General features: G+C 46.0%; 2 protein-coding genes across 2 annotated transcripts in view; one reads left to right on the forward strand and one right to left on the reverse strand.

Moving 5' to 3' along the window:
* The window catches only part of BMP7 (bone morphogenetic protein 7), a 50355-nt gene that overhangs the window by 26537 nt on the left and 7498 nt on the right, over nt 1-16320 (forward strand). Inside the window, exons 3-6 of the mRNA XM_084537755.1 lie at nt 9036-9184; nt 13635-13832; nt 15076-15152; nt 15655-15765. Of these exons, the coding sequence (XP_084393881.1) occupies nt 9036-9184; nt 13635-13832; nt 15076-15152; nt 15655-15765 (535 nt within the window). The remainder of the gene's footprint in view (nt 1-9035; nt 9185-13634; nt 13833-15075; nt 15153-15654; nt 15766-16320) is intronic.
* Nucleotides 1-16320, reverse strand: part of LOC311445534 (uncharacterized protein) — a 265193-nt gene that overhangs the window by 6826 nt on the left and 242047 nt on the right. The window lies entirely within an intron of this gene.

Consider the following 16320-nt stretch of genomic DNA (forward strand, 5'->3'; position numbering starts at 1 on the left):
TGTCTACAACTGCATGGAGCAGCCTTTCTGTAAGCTGTCTCCTTCATGAGCTCTTATTCCTAAAGGAAAAAATGCATGCAAAGGGCAGGCATATACATGAACTGCTGGGTGGAAGAGGTGAGGAATACTGCTAATTATACAGATGTTCCAGCTACAAGATTAGATGCAGTTTTACTGCATCACATTCACCACAGGAACAGCTTTTTTTTTTTTTTTTCTTTTTTTATGAGTGTTCATGCATATTCACCCTCTGCATACATTTTGGCACAGGCGCTGTTGAGTTTTGAACAGTTTGTACTGAAAAAAAAAAATACTCTTGTTGGTTTGGATTGACCAAAGGTAAAAATATTGTCACTAGCATTTGTAAAAATATTTGCTCTTTTTCTGCATTTTTCCACTGACATTTTCCAACCAGCTCTGTCACAGACCAGTCATCCAAGTTAGTGTGTCATTGGGCAAGTGGAGAAAGAAAACAAACTCTCTCCAGTGTTGATCAAAAACCACCCATTCACTTTGATGCTTCCTTGGCTGTTTGTCTCGTCCCGAGCAGGCTGGAAAGTCAGACCCATCCGACGTTGCTAGCAACAAGAGCAAAACAAAGCCAAGCCCTCCCCCTGCACCGCGAGAAACCTTTGCTCACATTTTGCTTTGTCGGTGCCTTTCCCTAGAGCACGGCAGGTACGATGGCCAACGAAATAACGGATGGGTTTCCTTCTCCCCCTGCTCTCTGATGATAAAACAGCAGTGGCATCTCCCAGCAGGTTACTGGAACTGCCTTCCAGGGCCTGAGACACCAGATATTCCCCAACCCTGTGGTCGCCCACAAAGCACACCTTGTGCTTGAGCACACCAATGTCTACAAGTGCACCGCCAGCCTCCCCACAGCAACAGTGGGATCAGGTCACCTCCTGCACCACACGGCGACACACAGCAGGGGCCAGGATAGCTCCTGGGGCCCCCAAACAGCACAGCATCCACCTGAAAAGAAAGCTGTGGCTGACTGGAGACCTTTTCCTTGAGGATGAAGGGAGCACTGGCTGTGCTGGAGGCTTCATTTCCAGCTAAGCCTCAGATAACCCTCCAGTTCTGAGGGTGTGCTGGTGTGCCCTCGATTCAGATAAGCCAGGAGCAGCAGCAGCTCAGCAATTCAGTACTTGTGGTACGAGTTCAGGCAGGCTGGCAGGTAGCTAACCAGCAACATCTCTGCTTGCTGCTTACCGTGGGTGAAAAACACAGGCATAAGTCTTTCCAGACAGACACTGCTGAAGCTGTGCCCCTCAATAACAGGGCTGTTGGATCACAGGATGGGCGCTGCCACCCATCTGCCTGCACAGCCGTGGGCAGACACGTGTCTAACCACCGTGGCAGCAAGAACAAGAGCACAGCTCCGTCCTCTGTAGCACACTGGACACCCCTCTGGACTTTGACTAAGAAATTATCTGAAGATGTAAATACAGGTGTTTTTAAGAAAGCAGACTAAACAATCAAATACTCTTTCTGCACTTTCCAAATCTCCGAACGCATTGCAAGGCAAGCTTTTCAAACTGACAACTTCTCGGTTACAAAAAAGCATGCACAGCATTCTTTAGGCACAAAGCACCAGTTATTCACTTTAAGCAAACAAGTACATTCATGAACAAAAATGTTCCTAATATCATAAACACTGTGAAAACAGCTGAAGTTTTGACTAAAATAACACGTCTCGAAGCCTTCACACACACAACCTAAGGTCCAGTGACTCATGTCCACCTTCTCTTTGGTCACTGTGGTTCCCTCACCCAAAAGCTTGGGAAAAAGCTTTGTAAGGCCACCAGCTGGGTTGAGAAGGGAGCTGAGCAGTGGGACATTGAGTCCCTGCTTGCAGTAAGGAGCCCTGCAGTGGGGAGTACAGGTTGCCACCACGGAGCTGTGTGCTGGCCAAGCCCCCATCTCCTCCTGCCTGGGTGCTGCTGGAGCACAAAGCTGCTCCAGGCTGCACCCTTCCTCTCCAGAGCGAGGGAGCGCACACCACGGGGCATGGGGCTTGCTGCAAGGTGTGAAGGTCATTTGTCTCAGGCACCGAAGTGGGAAACATGTTTAAAAAAGGCTTGTGGAGAGGAGTCTAAGAAAAATGACCTTTGTCATTTTTTATTTTCATGACCTCAGAGAAGTCATTAAAATAGTTTGTGAGGCACTTTGGAAAGGAAATATCCGTTACCTTTTTCTACCAGTGTTCCAAGCGATGGCCAAAGGGACCTCGGTGCCCTAACAGACACATGGGTGCTTAATGGGGTTTCTAGCAGCAGGTTGGATACCTAACTCATTGCAGTTGATATGAACCTGTGTATTTTCACAAAGTACCCATGCAGTTCTGGGCAGGCTGTCAGCTGGGGCATCATCCTCAATTTATTAACACAAAGCTAGAGAAAAAATGCAGACTGTGTCGTTCTCCTCAACACCAGAGCTTGGACCCGCCCATATGTCTGCACCTTCTGCAGCTGAAATACCTCATCCCAGAATTTCAGCTCCAGTTTCAGTGGACCCAGCACTCTCACTGTGGAGTAAATCCCAACCCCTTTGAAGTCCATGGGAGTTTTGTTACTGGTCAGAATAAAGCCAGGTACTTGACCAGCCTTTGGTAATTGTAATGGAGTTGCTACATGTTCACTTTGTGCCCATTATGGATTTCACAGGCTTCAAAGGCAGTGACTGATGTGGATGCTCATGTTACCAGCCCTACAGAAAAATAAGATCTTGCACCATGCATTCCTGGGTTTGACTTGCAGCTGGAATGCTTTAGTTTGTGTTTCAAACTACGCCACTTCTGCACCCAGACCAAACCTGAGCCCCTCTCCAGACCCTCTTCCCTTGTTCATTGGGGTCTGTTTCCATGTTGCGGATTGAAACATGTAATTCTAGTAACTAAGAAAGGCTTAGGCCCACCCAACAGGCAAAGCAGATGTGTCCTCTTTTTGGAGCTTTGTAAAGTAACCCGTGTGATTGTTCCCAGGGTGGTACAGTGCAGAAAGATACAGTTTGTTTTAATGTTGTGCCCCAGCACCATAACCATATCCACAAGCACTCTAACAGCATCTAGAAACGTACTGACAATAGTTTTTATTAATTTTTATTACTTGTCTGCACGTAGGTTGGTAACTGTTCTCATCCTGATATGCTCTCGGGCACAGCAGCAGGGAACTAGAGCATGGAAGCCCTGCAGCCCCCCAGGAGCAGCGCTGCATTCAGTTACCTCTTTCAGACCATTCCTCAAAGCCACTGCAAAAACCTCTGACAAGTCTTGAAGTCACTCAGCTTGGCATGACTCTTCACAGGCACTCAGGTAGCTGCAAGGAAGCATTTTACATACCCCAGCGGGCTCCTCCTCAGCTAAGGGATGCTCTAACGACCAGCAACTCAATACAGAAACATCTGCACAGAGTGGCAGGGATACGTACATAGCCTCATTTCTCTCAGCACAGCTTTTACAAAAGGCTTCCTACTTAGGAAACACGCTGCATCTCTCTGCAACAAGCTCTCCCATTGCCACTTTTAATCAGTCTTTGAATCCTAGGTGATGACCTCAAACACTACACAGCAAGGGGAGCACAGCTACTGGGGACAGATGAGACAGAAATAAGAATAAGAGGAAATTTTAAAGTGAATTTAATTTCTCCCAAGCTTCAACCGAATTTACACAGATCATCATCTGTGTAATTTACACCATCATCACAGTTTTCAGGCCACCTCCAGCAGTCTGTGCCTTCACCTGGAGGACCCCCGGGCTGGGCTCGCTGGCAGCTCGGGGGGGAGAGAGGGGTCCGAGGCACAGGGAAGGGGAGGTGTGGGAGGAGGGCTGCATTGGGGCCGCGTACACAGGGTGTTGCAAACGTGCCAGGGAGAGGCCCAGGGAGATCCTGGGGCCCTCTCGGAGTAGGAAAGTCTGAAAAATATTTTCCTAAGCTTGTCTTTGGACAGCTGCAGCCAACTTTAAGTAATGACACCAAGCAAAGTGGAATCTGGATGCTGCAGTTTTTTAATCCAAACAGATGTCTTCCAACCCGAGACCTCCTCTCCCCTTCCCAGGATGCTCTTTTTGCCTTCTCCTCCCTCCACCTGCTCAAACCTGGACGTGAATTGCCCACAGCCCCCCTGCCACCTCTATCTTTGGGCAACCTTGCAGTTAATTTGCCAGCTTGCATCGTGCCTGTGGCCCAAACAGCTCCTCTAAGGTTATAATACCAGTCAAGAGGATAGGATTATGCTCCTGTGGTTTACAAGCTGAGTCAGTAAGACATTTAACATATCTGTGCCTCCAGTATTTCCCACTTTAAAACGGACGTGGGAGGATTGACCCATATTTGTAAAGCAATTCAAGTCTACTGCTGCAAGGTGTCACAATATGGTTATTGTTTAAAACACTGCTAGATCTGTAATTCCTCAAACTAGCAGGTAGGGATTAGAGCTGCGCAGCGGCCAGACAGCTTCAGTGTGCTCTTTGGGCCAGCAGATGCCTGAAAGGCAGACAGGGGACGGCAGGACCTGCTGGCAGTGCCCTAGGCTGGCTGCTGCCAGGACACGGCCAGGAGAGCCACCAAGGCTCTGAGGTGCTCACAGCCCCGAGTGCCAGCACATCGCAGCCATCAGCTCGTTTTGCAATGTAAGGAGAGCTGCCAAGAGTCACCTTGTCTTCTGCTGCCTGTGCTTCTTCCCATTTATTTTTATCCCATTTGGAAGTGCTCGCTAGTGTTTACTACCACTTGTCAACCAGCAGCTTGAAATAACAGAGCTGACAAGGGGGCTGGGGAAAGCGAGGGAAGAAAACAAACACAAAAGCAGGTGCTGCTTGCTAAGAGGGCTACGCTGCAGAACTACAGACCTTAGAGCATTATAGGTTTTAATTTCGGAGTTTCATCTACTGTTCTCCCTTGCTATCGCAGAACTGATGACTCTCAATTTCAGTCTCTCTCTCTCAAGGTTCCCACCAGGTCAGGTGGCTAGCAGAGATGCTGCACTTTTTATTTAGCATTTATGGCTACAAACCAGAGCATATCTAAGAGGCTAAAAAATACCCCAGCAAAAAGCAAAGAGCCCATACTTGCTATTTTCATGAAACTGCCTGGTTGTTAATCATTTCTCTTAGAACTTCGGGGGTTACGACACAGCAACTCTCTTCCTCACTCTTCCCTTTCAGAATGCTTTCACTTGCCTTTTCTTTATTTTGCCTCCTCTTATTTCTCCGCTCATTGCCACAAAGCTCACTTTTTCCAGTCCTTTTCTCTTCCACTGATCACCCTTCCTTAGCCCCCTCATGCCACCAGCTCTCCCTGTCCCTGCTCACACCGAGCCCTTTAGCAGCTTCAGCCCTTCCACATCCACAGCTCCAGCTGCTTTCCAGACACGATCTCACGTGCATTGTCCCCGGCCAACCTCACGCTGCAATCCTTGTTATACAACCTTCAGTCCAGAAAATACTGAGTTATTAAAGGAAATTTTATAGACCACACAGCAACTATATGACCTGTAGCAAACTTCCAGCAGTGCTTTCTACCAGGAGGTGCATCTCCTTTCTGGTGTCCGGCACCAGACACCACTGAAGCCATCAGCAGACAAGTGCCAACCTCCCCTCCTCAGCTCAGGCTGCTGCAGCAACAGCCTGTTGCTTGAGAAAACTGATCTGAAAGCCCTGAGTTTTATCATCACTAAAAGCTCTGACACTCCCACTGATCTAAGTACTTTGAATGCTGAGCCATTTTGATGTGGTCTCAACAAAACATACTTGTGGTCTGGATCCAGACTTCATCATTTATGTAACTCTAATCTAGACATTAACGTTTCCATGTCCCAGCTTAATTTTCTGTAAAATGAGGATCGTGTTCCTTTCTGTATCCTTGGTTTGGTAGAAGGCTCAGTACAGTTTGTCACATGCTCTGAAGTTCTTAAATGAAGGGACTGAAAGAACAAGGAACCAAAGTGGTTCCCTGCCTCCTGATTGTAAAACCACCGCTGACATTGCTCCAAGAACACTCTCAATATGCACACAGTCACTAGGTAAGGTACTCGTGGTTGAGATGTGCGCTGGGAACCTCTTCCCTTTGTGCTTAGATATCTGTCTCAAATCTAAATCCCAAACCAGCCATATCAGCTAGACTAGCACTAACTCTCGTAACAACTCATTAGACAGGAGCCCTCAGAACAAATTTTGTGTAAGGCTAAGCAGAATAACATCTCTTAGCTCTGCTCATTATGACTTATCCAGCAATGATGGCTGTAGGGCTTGCTGTCTGTTAGCTAGTGATTCAATGTTGTTTTGCCGTAAGTCTTTGGGGAGCAGGGCATTTCGCTTCATGGGAGGTTGCTCTTTTTGAGAGAGCGGGAGGTTTCTTTTCATTGGAACAGGCACCGCAACCTCAGGAGCCTCAGATGCTCTGCCTGCAACACCAGTCAGGTTTTGCATCCCAACCCTGGCCGCTGCTGGTGGGCCGGAGTGGAAACTGCACATCCAGGAGTGCTTGAACCTCTCCAGGGAGCATCTGACACGAGGCCTTTTTGGGTCCAAATGTTCCGAGTGTGTGTGGGAAGGACATTTCCCTTTAGTGGGTCCTTTTGATCTCTCTCACTTCGGGCTTCCCCTCCAGGCCTATTGTTTGCACATTGCTGTAACTACAGGAAAACAAACGCATTATACAATTTCCCAGCCTGACTCACCCTGGTACTTGATGCCTCATGTTGTCTGGTTACCCCGATTGCATCATGTCAGCATGGGAAGCTTAAAGGCTGGTTTTTCTGAGTAATAACGCTGCAGTTGAGCAGTAGCTAAAAAAAAAAAATAAGTTATCATTATTGCTATTATCTTCAACCTGCAAACTACAAGGGAGAAAAACCAAGCAAGCCAAGTCCCTGTTAACCAAACGTTGTGTGAATCATGAGTTCCAGTCAGGGGCCATGCTTAAATGATGCAGTATGTGAATATAAAAGCCCTTTACTTCTGGAAACTTGGACTCAGCCATTGGAACGGGCCAATCCGTACTACTCCCTCGTCCCCAGCTCCCCTGGGACGTGTTTTGTTCCGCGTGCTGTAAACAGGGAAGGGCGGGAGGTGTCTGTGCGGCTGCGTCATGTGCTGCGGGCACACGGCCATCGCTCCTGGGTGGGGATGAAACCCCAGGAAATCTGCCCCCCCGGCTTGTGCTCAAGCATCATACCTTCCTGTAAGGACCGCACACATGGAGGGAGGGGTGATCTGCACCGTTTGTCTTCAGCTGTCCTGGGGGCACCCAGTGGAGCTGAGTAAATCCCAGCACCTGGGCTGAGCCTCTCCATCGCCTGCACCACGGCCCCTTCCTGAGCCATGGCTGCCCAAACATCCACCAAAATACTCCTCATAGAACCCCTCAAGCTGGCAAGGAGGTGTTACAGCAAGGTCAGTTCTGGTGTAGGGCTTCTTCCACAGACCAAAACTTTATTTAGAGGAAAGCAAAATGCTTTCATTTAAAAATGAATTGCTGGGGAAACGACAGATCCTCCTTTTACACATGCTCGATGATGTGCTCACGTGCTCTGAAGGAACTAATTTCAGAAGTTTAATTTCTTGTAAGCCCACACAGAGCTAGAGGCAGTGACACTTACTAGCTCAGAGAGGAAAGCCATCATTTCTTACATGCCCTGGCCCACAAAGGTTGAAAGTATAGATAGCAAAAAACATCGCAATAAAACTCTGCTTCTGTTTTGAGTCAGCTCTGTGGGACAAAAGCCTCTAATTTCTTGGTATCTCACAGGGAAAATGATCACTAAAATCTGAGAGACAAAAGCCCTATGCTGACAGCTCTTCTGGGATTCAATTCGGATTGCTTGATATTCTGTGCAAAGAAGAGGCACTGCATAAACAAAGTTAAAAATGTTACTTTTATAGTTATAATTAGTTATATATAGTTATATTAGTTATATATAGTTATTTGCACTGACAAATCAATAGTGACAAAATTAGCAAGGCCTTCTTGAAGCTTTGAGGACACGATTAAAGGGTTTTCCAAGGATATTTGGAAAGGGTTATTCCAAGGATATTTCTTCACTCAAAATGATATAATTACACTTAAACAAGTTATCGTGTTTGTGCACTACAAGTACAGAAGCAGCTCTTACAGGGCTTGTCTGGACACTTCCACCGGGTTTCTTTGTTCTTCTGAAGTTGTTGCCTTTTTTTTTTTTTTTTTTTAATAAAAGAAGTGCGCCACCATCCAATTCTGTTACTATTTCCATCAAGTTTTACCTCTTTCTTAACTTCTGATAAGAGAAGGCTCCTTCCCTTACAGAACCCATGTTTTCTCAAATTTTCATTTTACAGAAATTTGCCAGGAAATATTTTGTAAATCCAGAATGATTTCACCCTTTTTAAATGCAAGAAATCCTCTCTATTCCCGATCTTTCTCAGCTTCTGTTTTCATTTCTCCAACCAGAATAATCCAGCAGTGGCCTTTTAAAGATGTAAGCAACAAATTGAAAGGAAATTGCCACCCAACATTATGCAGACCTGTGACTGTGCAGAGGGTTATTGCCTCAATCAATTATCTGTAACCTCAGACGAACGAATTTAAAAAACCATTACATATGTTAATATATGCACAACAGTGTTCCAGCTGGCTTGCACCAGTGCTACAATTATGCGTAAAAGTCAGGAAATTATGTGTGGAAAGGATAATGAGCAGCATTGTCTGCCCAATTACTAAGTTTGCATATGCAAACAATAATTTTGCAAATCTGTGCCTGGCAAGCATTTCTTCTGAAGTTGCATCAGCAGCTCTAAGGTTAACTGCAGCAGCAAAGTAATCCAAAACCACCTCAACTCTGCTTCAACCCATCCTCCCTTTTTTAAAGAGAGAAGAAAAGCACTTCATATGAAGGTGATTAGGTAGGAAAGCACGCCAGCCCAGCTTCAGCATCGTGCCTGTTCCTGAACGGCCGACCGAGCGCGTTGCTTAATGCGGGCATGTCAACGTTGGAGAGACCCCAGTGGAAAGCCCAGGTAACAAGAAATTGCACTTTTTTTTTTTTTTTTTCAGGGACTCAGATTTGTTCCTGCTCGACTCTCGAACAATCTGGGCAGCAGAAGAAGGGTGGCTGGTATTTGACATTACTGCAACCAGTAATCACTGGGTGGTGAATCCACAGCACAATCTTGGCCTGCAGCTATCCGTGGAAAGCATAGACGGTGAGTTTCAGACAGCAACGTCAAGGAGTCTCCGTTTCGGGTAGATGATCTCAACCAGGGGAAGCCTTAAGCATTCAGTTTTCTTTTCTTTGAATAGGATTTCGTGAGTATGTTTTTCCTGAATTTGCTTAAGGCACAAATAACGATTAGAAAATAAAGTCTGTAGACATATTTCAGGTTAAGGATGTACTCAAATGCTTTATTTGGGGATCTGTTATGCAGTCATGTCAGCATTAGCTGCGTACACATCCCCATCACAGGGTGTATAGGCTGCTGGCGGCAGAGCACAACAGGACCACTCCTGTGTTTCTCCAGCCATGCTCCCTGTGCCTACCACTTCGGATTTTTCTGAGTGAGACAATTCCAGTTTAGGAGAGAGGAGGAAACTTTGATATGTGTAGAAAGACAAAGCTGAGTGATGTAAAAGGCTGGCATCAACTGGCACAGAAGTACTTTCAGATTCAGAAAATATTTAGGAACCATTTTCGTTTCCTCCCTAGCAGTAGAAATTCATTCTCCAGATACACATCTATGATAACGTTTACTATTGCTTTTTATGAACATTTCCAGTGGGTAGTACTTTGTGAAGCAATTTTGAAACAGGCAAACTAACAGCCATCACACCGAAGGGCGATTTTACTCTTGTGAGACCTGTGCACTGCAAGGTGCCCAGGGTTTGTTTTAACCTGCCCTCTCAGGGCTGCTGCATTCACAGATCATTCAGAGACACAAAGCAGGAGCTTCTTCATGGAAGTTACCAGTCCCCACCCTAATGACAGATGCCTTTTGCCATCTTTGCACAAAGATTCAGATTCAGGCTGGTTTACGAGATAATCTTAACTCTTCAAGCTAAAGTAGTAAGGAAAACGAACAGCCAGGACAAGCTTAACCTGTTTTCAAACACTTGTCCTTGCTTTTAGCTTTCACTTTGCCTCCTAAAGGAAATAGTTGGGATTACAGACACTGTGTCCATAGTCATGGCACATCCAATTCTGGTTCACACAGAGGAAAACCAAGACCCAGGCTGGAGTCCACAGGAAAGCACTAGCTGGAAGTAGGCTTAATATCTCTTAAACACTACAGATAATACAGCATCACTCTCACACTCTTCTACTCATAAAACCTTATCACTCCCTCCTCCCCAGTCCTCAGCTAGTGATTTTACAGCAAAGGTCAATCCCTTTTTTCAGCATTGAGGAAGCCAGCTATTCATTTATATGCTACGGATTTCAGCCAAGGCTTGTCAGGGTCCTGCACACGGGGAAATGCTGCAACCACACAGCCCCAGGAGCTGCTCTGCCGGAGCAACCACAAGTGGGCTCTTTTAAAAGCATACAGCCCGATCTATCATGGGGAGAGCCTTCAAAGCTGGAAATTCTCGGTTTCAGTAATAATGGCATTCTCATTTGTATAGGACTCGGTGAAAATTGGGACTGTAGTTTATGTTCCTGAAAAATCCAGCTGTATTTGTAAACACGTTCAAAACAACGTAAAAAGTAACTTGCTGCTTTCTCAAAAGAGATTAACAAAATGCTTAAATCAGCCTGTCGCTGAAGTTAGGAAAGCCAACTCCAGCATTTAAAAAGTAAATACAGACATACAGGGCCTGATTGTCTGCCTGGCTTCTGTGACTGAGTCCCCTGGCAGCACACCTTTGCTCTCGCATTTCTCTACCATACACGTGAATATTTCTTTCTATTTTGAATGGCAAGGACATGTCCTTCCTTGCTCCCCAAGTTTCTTTTTGGATTTAGACCAACTGCATGCTAACGAGAAAACTGCTTTTACACCTGGACTTCATATGAAAATCATATGCTGCAAACACAGCAGGACTTTGATGCAACACTATATGCTTGGACAACCCCCAGTGCTTTAAGTGAATTGTAAAAAAGATCTTTCCTTTGTAGCTGTCCTACATACAAAGATCTCCAACCATGAAGCCAGTACAGTCTTAAAAAAAAAAAAAAAAAAAAAAAAAAAAAAGCCATCACGGGTACTGTCCAGATGAAATTATACAAAAGAAATTAACTGGTCTTCCTTTACAGTCTTGCCAAATAAGTCTATCAACATGTATAACTAGGGTGGAATCACAGGGGAGGTTTTTGCTCATAGAAAATGGGGATCAGCTCAAGCTGCAAGCAAAAAAACATCTGGGTGAGTCAGTAGCCTGCAGCGAGCTCTCAACCCAGTACGCCTTGCTCAGCAGCCGCACATGGGAACAGCAAGCACCCTCTTGGGTTTACTTAGTTTATTGCCTGAGATCCCATATATGACAGTTTCAAAAAAGCAGCTTCATAAAAGCAGATAAGGCTGTGCCCTCTGGTTCAAGAGCACAGCTGTAGTTCTTTTGGGACAAGCTTATTATTGTCTAATGGGGACTATATACATGTCCTTGTGTTAAGCCTCACTTTCTGGATGTGTAGGAAGGTTAGAACCAAGGAGTGCATTTTTCCCACCTTTATACAGAGTACTGCATGCCTATTTTCCCCTAAGGAAGCATCATACTGATCCTGAACACAGTGGTGTTAAATGAGGAATTCATCGGTCAGATGAACTTACTGCCATGCTAATGAAAATCCACTAAACAAACCCGTGTGAAGTTGGGTCCCCTTGCTGCATACCGCTGACCAAATCTCCAGAGACACAGCAAAGGTGAAATAACTTTGTCTGGAAAAACCACAGCCAGAGATGTACTTGGAAGGGTAAACAACTCAGAGAAGCAAAAGGCTTCTTTGAGGGGGCAAGAAAAGCCATAGGAACCGTACTCAGTGAGCTCCTTCAGCTGAGCTTGTTTTCAGGAAATAAGGCTTCGATCTGGCAAAGCCCGAGCACAAGTGGAACTACTTACATATTCAGCATTAGCTACTTGCTTAAGCACTTTGTGGGCTCAGCCTCAAATGTTTCAAATGAAAACTGTTTGGACAAGTTTCCAGCAAGGAGCTTCAGCTGAAGAAGTTGCTGTATGTCCACATAGAAACCTACATACACAAATTTCTGCACTTGCTCATTTAGCTTGAGCTTTCCTGGTGCCCCTTCCCAATATTTGTTTTGCTTTATCTGTTTTGCACGGCCTGGCCCCGCTCCCCTGCCCATGGCACGCTGTGGGACCTGGTCACACCAGGCAGTCCCATAAAACCCTCTCCTGAGCCTGTTCTTTCCACAAATCCCAAATATTGCAGCTTGGCACTTGCTCATGGGGCTGCGGGCTTTTAGAAAACTGGGGAATGGACTGCAGCTGAGGCTGCTCCACTTCTTGGCCTAGACCTTTGACCACAGCCCCTTTTTCTGGGGCCCGTCACATTTACCAACCTTTGGCCATATGCAAGAGCTAAGATGCAAACATTTCCCTAAATACAGTATTTTTTAAATCTGTCACAGGCCACTCCCTTGGCATTTACTTTGTTCATTTTAAAAACAGGAGTTGTAGAAAATTACCTACATTGTTTATTACATTAAATATTTCAGGTTACCAGGTTCTTTTTACACAGTAGTCCAAAGCCAGCAAGGTAAGGAGATTTTTTTAGGAACTCTCAAGTCCCTCAGCTGCTCTTCATGGTCAGGTGCCTTTCAGGGCTTCTCTCAGAAACTGCCGGCCATCCTTTGGCTTATTTGATTCGTGACTGACAAGGCCCAGCTCTGTCCTTAGCAAAAAGGATCACAAGAACTACTGACGTAACTTAACTTCAGTCCTCAGTAGAACTGGAGATCTGGATATCCCCCTTCCATTTCACAGCAGCACCCAGACACTCTTGGAGAGAACAGGGAGAAATGTTCAATATTGTGCTGCCACCTGCTCCTCGCGTCTTTTGTGAACAACGATTTCATTCTACAGCAAAACCACCTAATGAACTTTCAGCAAAAATAAAATTAATTTAGAAGTCCGGGATGAAGGAAGCACACATGGCCATCAATGGCTTTGAAATGAGGTTATGGGGTACAGTAGTGGTGAGACACAGCAATAAGTGTGACATCTTCTGATATCTGAACTATTTGCTCCTCTCAGCTGCAGTGTATCTGGAACTCTGACAACATTTCATATAAGGCATTTTTATTTTAAGTTAATAACCTTCCAGTGGGAATTTAGTGTTCCTATGGGCTCAGTTTTATGGTTCCTTTTACAGGCTCACTTCAAATTATAGGCTGGTGAACTTAAAGAAACCCCTCTAAAGAATGCAGGAAAAGTTAATGCTAAGCGGATTTAGGGTAAAATAATTATATGTAGGAGCATTTTATTTAACTTTTACATGCAGATATAAAATGAAGTTAGCTGTGCTAAGCTGCTCGTGTCAGAAGCAGCTTTACCGATTAAGTCCAGGCCCTTGGTGGCTACGGACGTGCCTAGGAATCATCGTTATGGACCAGACAGCAGCTCTTCTCCTTGGAGTATTCACCGGGCCTGCTGAAAATGGGAACTTACCACAATCCTGCTTAACTCTGTTTTATTTTTAAGGGCAAAGCATCAACCCCAAACTGGCAGGTCTCATTGGGAGGCACGGCCCGCAGAACAAGCAGCCATTCACAGTAGCCTTCTTCAAAGCCACCGAGGTTCATCTCCGCAGCATTCGCTCCACGGGAGGGAAGCAAAGGAGCCAGAATCGATCCAAAACACCAAAGAACCAGGAAGCTTTCCGGGTGTCCAACATCGCAGGTACAGGGAGGTTCGTTGGGTCGGTGTTTGTAGGTGTGGGATAACGCTCCGCTGGACTTGACACTAGATGGGAACAGTTTTGCCCATTCTCAACGCTGTTTGTTGTCTCTTTGGTCTACCACTTGTTTTCTGTTGCTGGTCTGAAACTACTTGATATTAGGGATTATTCCAAAAAAAATTAGAAAAATATTTTGTCTTTGAAACAGCGTTCAACTGAAGGATATCCTAATCCAATTAAAAAAAAAAAAAAAAAAGCCATCTAAACAATCTCCCATATAAATTCTTATCATGAAATTTAAGATAATTACTTTAAAACAAATAAGCGATCATTACAATAAGGTATTTCAGCGGATCTGAATCAAAATGCTGTACATTTTCAAGAGGATGCAATTTTAAATTGAGCCCCAAAAGTTTAGTAATTCCAGAAGTTTTGCCTGGAAGAGGAAAAGCCCTTTCCTTGCTCAGGATAGCTGCAGCCATTCTGGGGGAAGCTGCATGTCCTAGTATGGAAGAAAAGCTCCAGGCATTTAAAATAGAAACGTGGCTTAATTATGAGACACCTCAGAGTAGCAGGCCCTCAGTGACCTCCCCAAAAGGAGCCGCAGCATGGGACGAGCTCCTTTGAGGGCAGTGGCAAATTCCAGCTCCGCTCCTCCAGCATTTTGCTGGATGGAAAGAGCTTGCAAGAGAGGGAAGGAGATGGACCCCAGGCACAAGGTGTGACATCAGGCTATATGGCCAGGATGAACACAACGTTAGAACTACACTGACAGCTGTGGGTGCTCAGATCCACAATTCAGACCCGTGCTTTGGCCTCACCACAAAGCGCTGTCACCGGCTGTACTCCGGTTACAGCTGCACAAAGAGGTTTAGTATTAGTTTCGTGTCACCACATTGCCTTTGTAGGCCTGAAGGTGCAATTGTCATGCACAGTTCAGAATGCAGAAAAGAGTTAAAGGTTGCTGTTCCCCATTGCTCCTCGCACAAGTTCTCCTTAATACAGCAGGCAATCCTCTGAGATACCTGGGTTTTGCCAACATGAGGTCAAAGGAAGCAGGGAGGGAGGGGGTGTTCCCAGGGTGTCTTTGGATTTTTGCACTTTATATTTTATGACTAAAGCATGAGAAACTGAAAATGACTAAAAGAAAGCAGCAAGCACAACAGCTGAGCAGTGCCGCCTGCTCCCTGTTGGGTGCTGCTGAGGGCTGGGGGCAGCCCGTGCTGACAGCCCCGCTCCCCGCAGAGAACAGCAGCAGTGACCAGCGGCAGGCCTGCAAGAAGCACGAGCTCTACGTCAGCTTCAGGGACCTGGGGTGGCAGGTAAGGGCTCTGCGTCACTGGTGCCAGCTGGGCTGCAAGTCCCTTGGCAGGCTGCTAGAGATCAAGCCAGTATGTGGATTTCCCTCCCCTGCAGGAAAAAAATGCGTATTGCCTTTAGCATGCTTAAGAAGTGCTTCGGCAAAGTCGGGGTGTACGAGTACTTTAGAATCACAGAATCATTAAGGTTGGAAAAGACCTCCAAGATTATCTGGTCCAACCATCCCCCTACCACCAGTGTCACCCACTGAACCCTGTCCCTAAGCACTGTGTCCAACCTTTCCCTGAACAACCCCAGGGAGGCGATGCCACCCGATGAAGAGCAGCTCCTTTAGAGGTGTGTAGGACAGCGCTAGAGAGGCCAGTGTGCCAGATTTTTGTTTTGCAAGCTCCTGTAATTGTATGCAGACATATGAACTGATAGATTTATGTGTCATTCTACTCTGTGTTTCACTGCACAATATTTCTGTCTTTCTCCACAATCTAATGTCTTCAATTAATCAAGGACTGGATCATCGCTCCAGAGGGCTATGCTGCGTATTACTGTGAAGGAGAATGTGCTTTCCCCTTGAATTCGTACATGAATGCTACAAATCATGCCATTGTGCAGACACTGGTAGGTGTCACGGAGCTTGTGGTACAGTTATTTCTGCTAGGTGCTACTCAGCAATAAGTTTATACCAAAAAGGATCCCTGAGCTAACACGAGAAGGAAGGTCTGCATTAGCTCTTTAAGATGCCTGCAGCATCTGGCTAAACATGTCTAGCCAAGTGGCCTGAATTAATAGTTGGCTAGGAATTACCCTCTCTTTGCTGCAAGCATTGACATGCTCTCTCTAGTTTAAAGGGGCCCTGTGATAGGCATCTTAATGGTGGTACAGTCCCACTGCACGGGAGGGAAGCGCAGGATGTGAGACCCATTATCAGCATCTCCTGGAAAAACTCCGTAAGGACCCGCACCATGTGCTGCCGCCAGAAGTGGATTTGGGGGCAGGCTGAGGAAGGGGTCAGTGAATCCCGAAATTCCACAGCCCAGCTGCTCTGTGGGTGTATTTGTTTTATGAAGTTGTGCAAAGACGTCCAGATGGGAGCCCCGAGCCAGCGCGTCCACATGACAGCGCCGGCGCTTTGGGAGACCCTTGGTGGCCCCAGCTGCCTTGGCGAAGCCAAGG

The sequence above is a fragment of the Aythya ferina genome (genome assembly GCF_964211825.1).
Source record: "Aythya ferina genome assembly, chromosome: 16".
Taxonomy (NCBI): domain Eukaryota; kingdom Metazoa; phylum Chordata; class Aves; order Anseriformes; family Anatidae; genus Aythya; species Aythya ferina.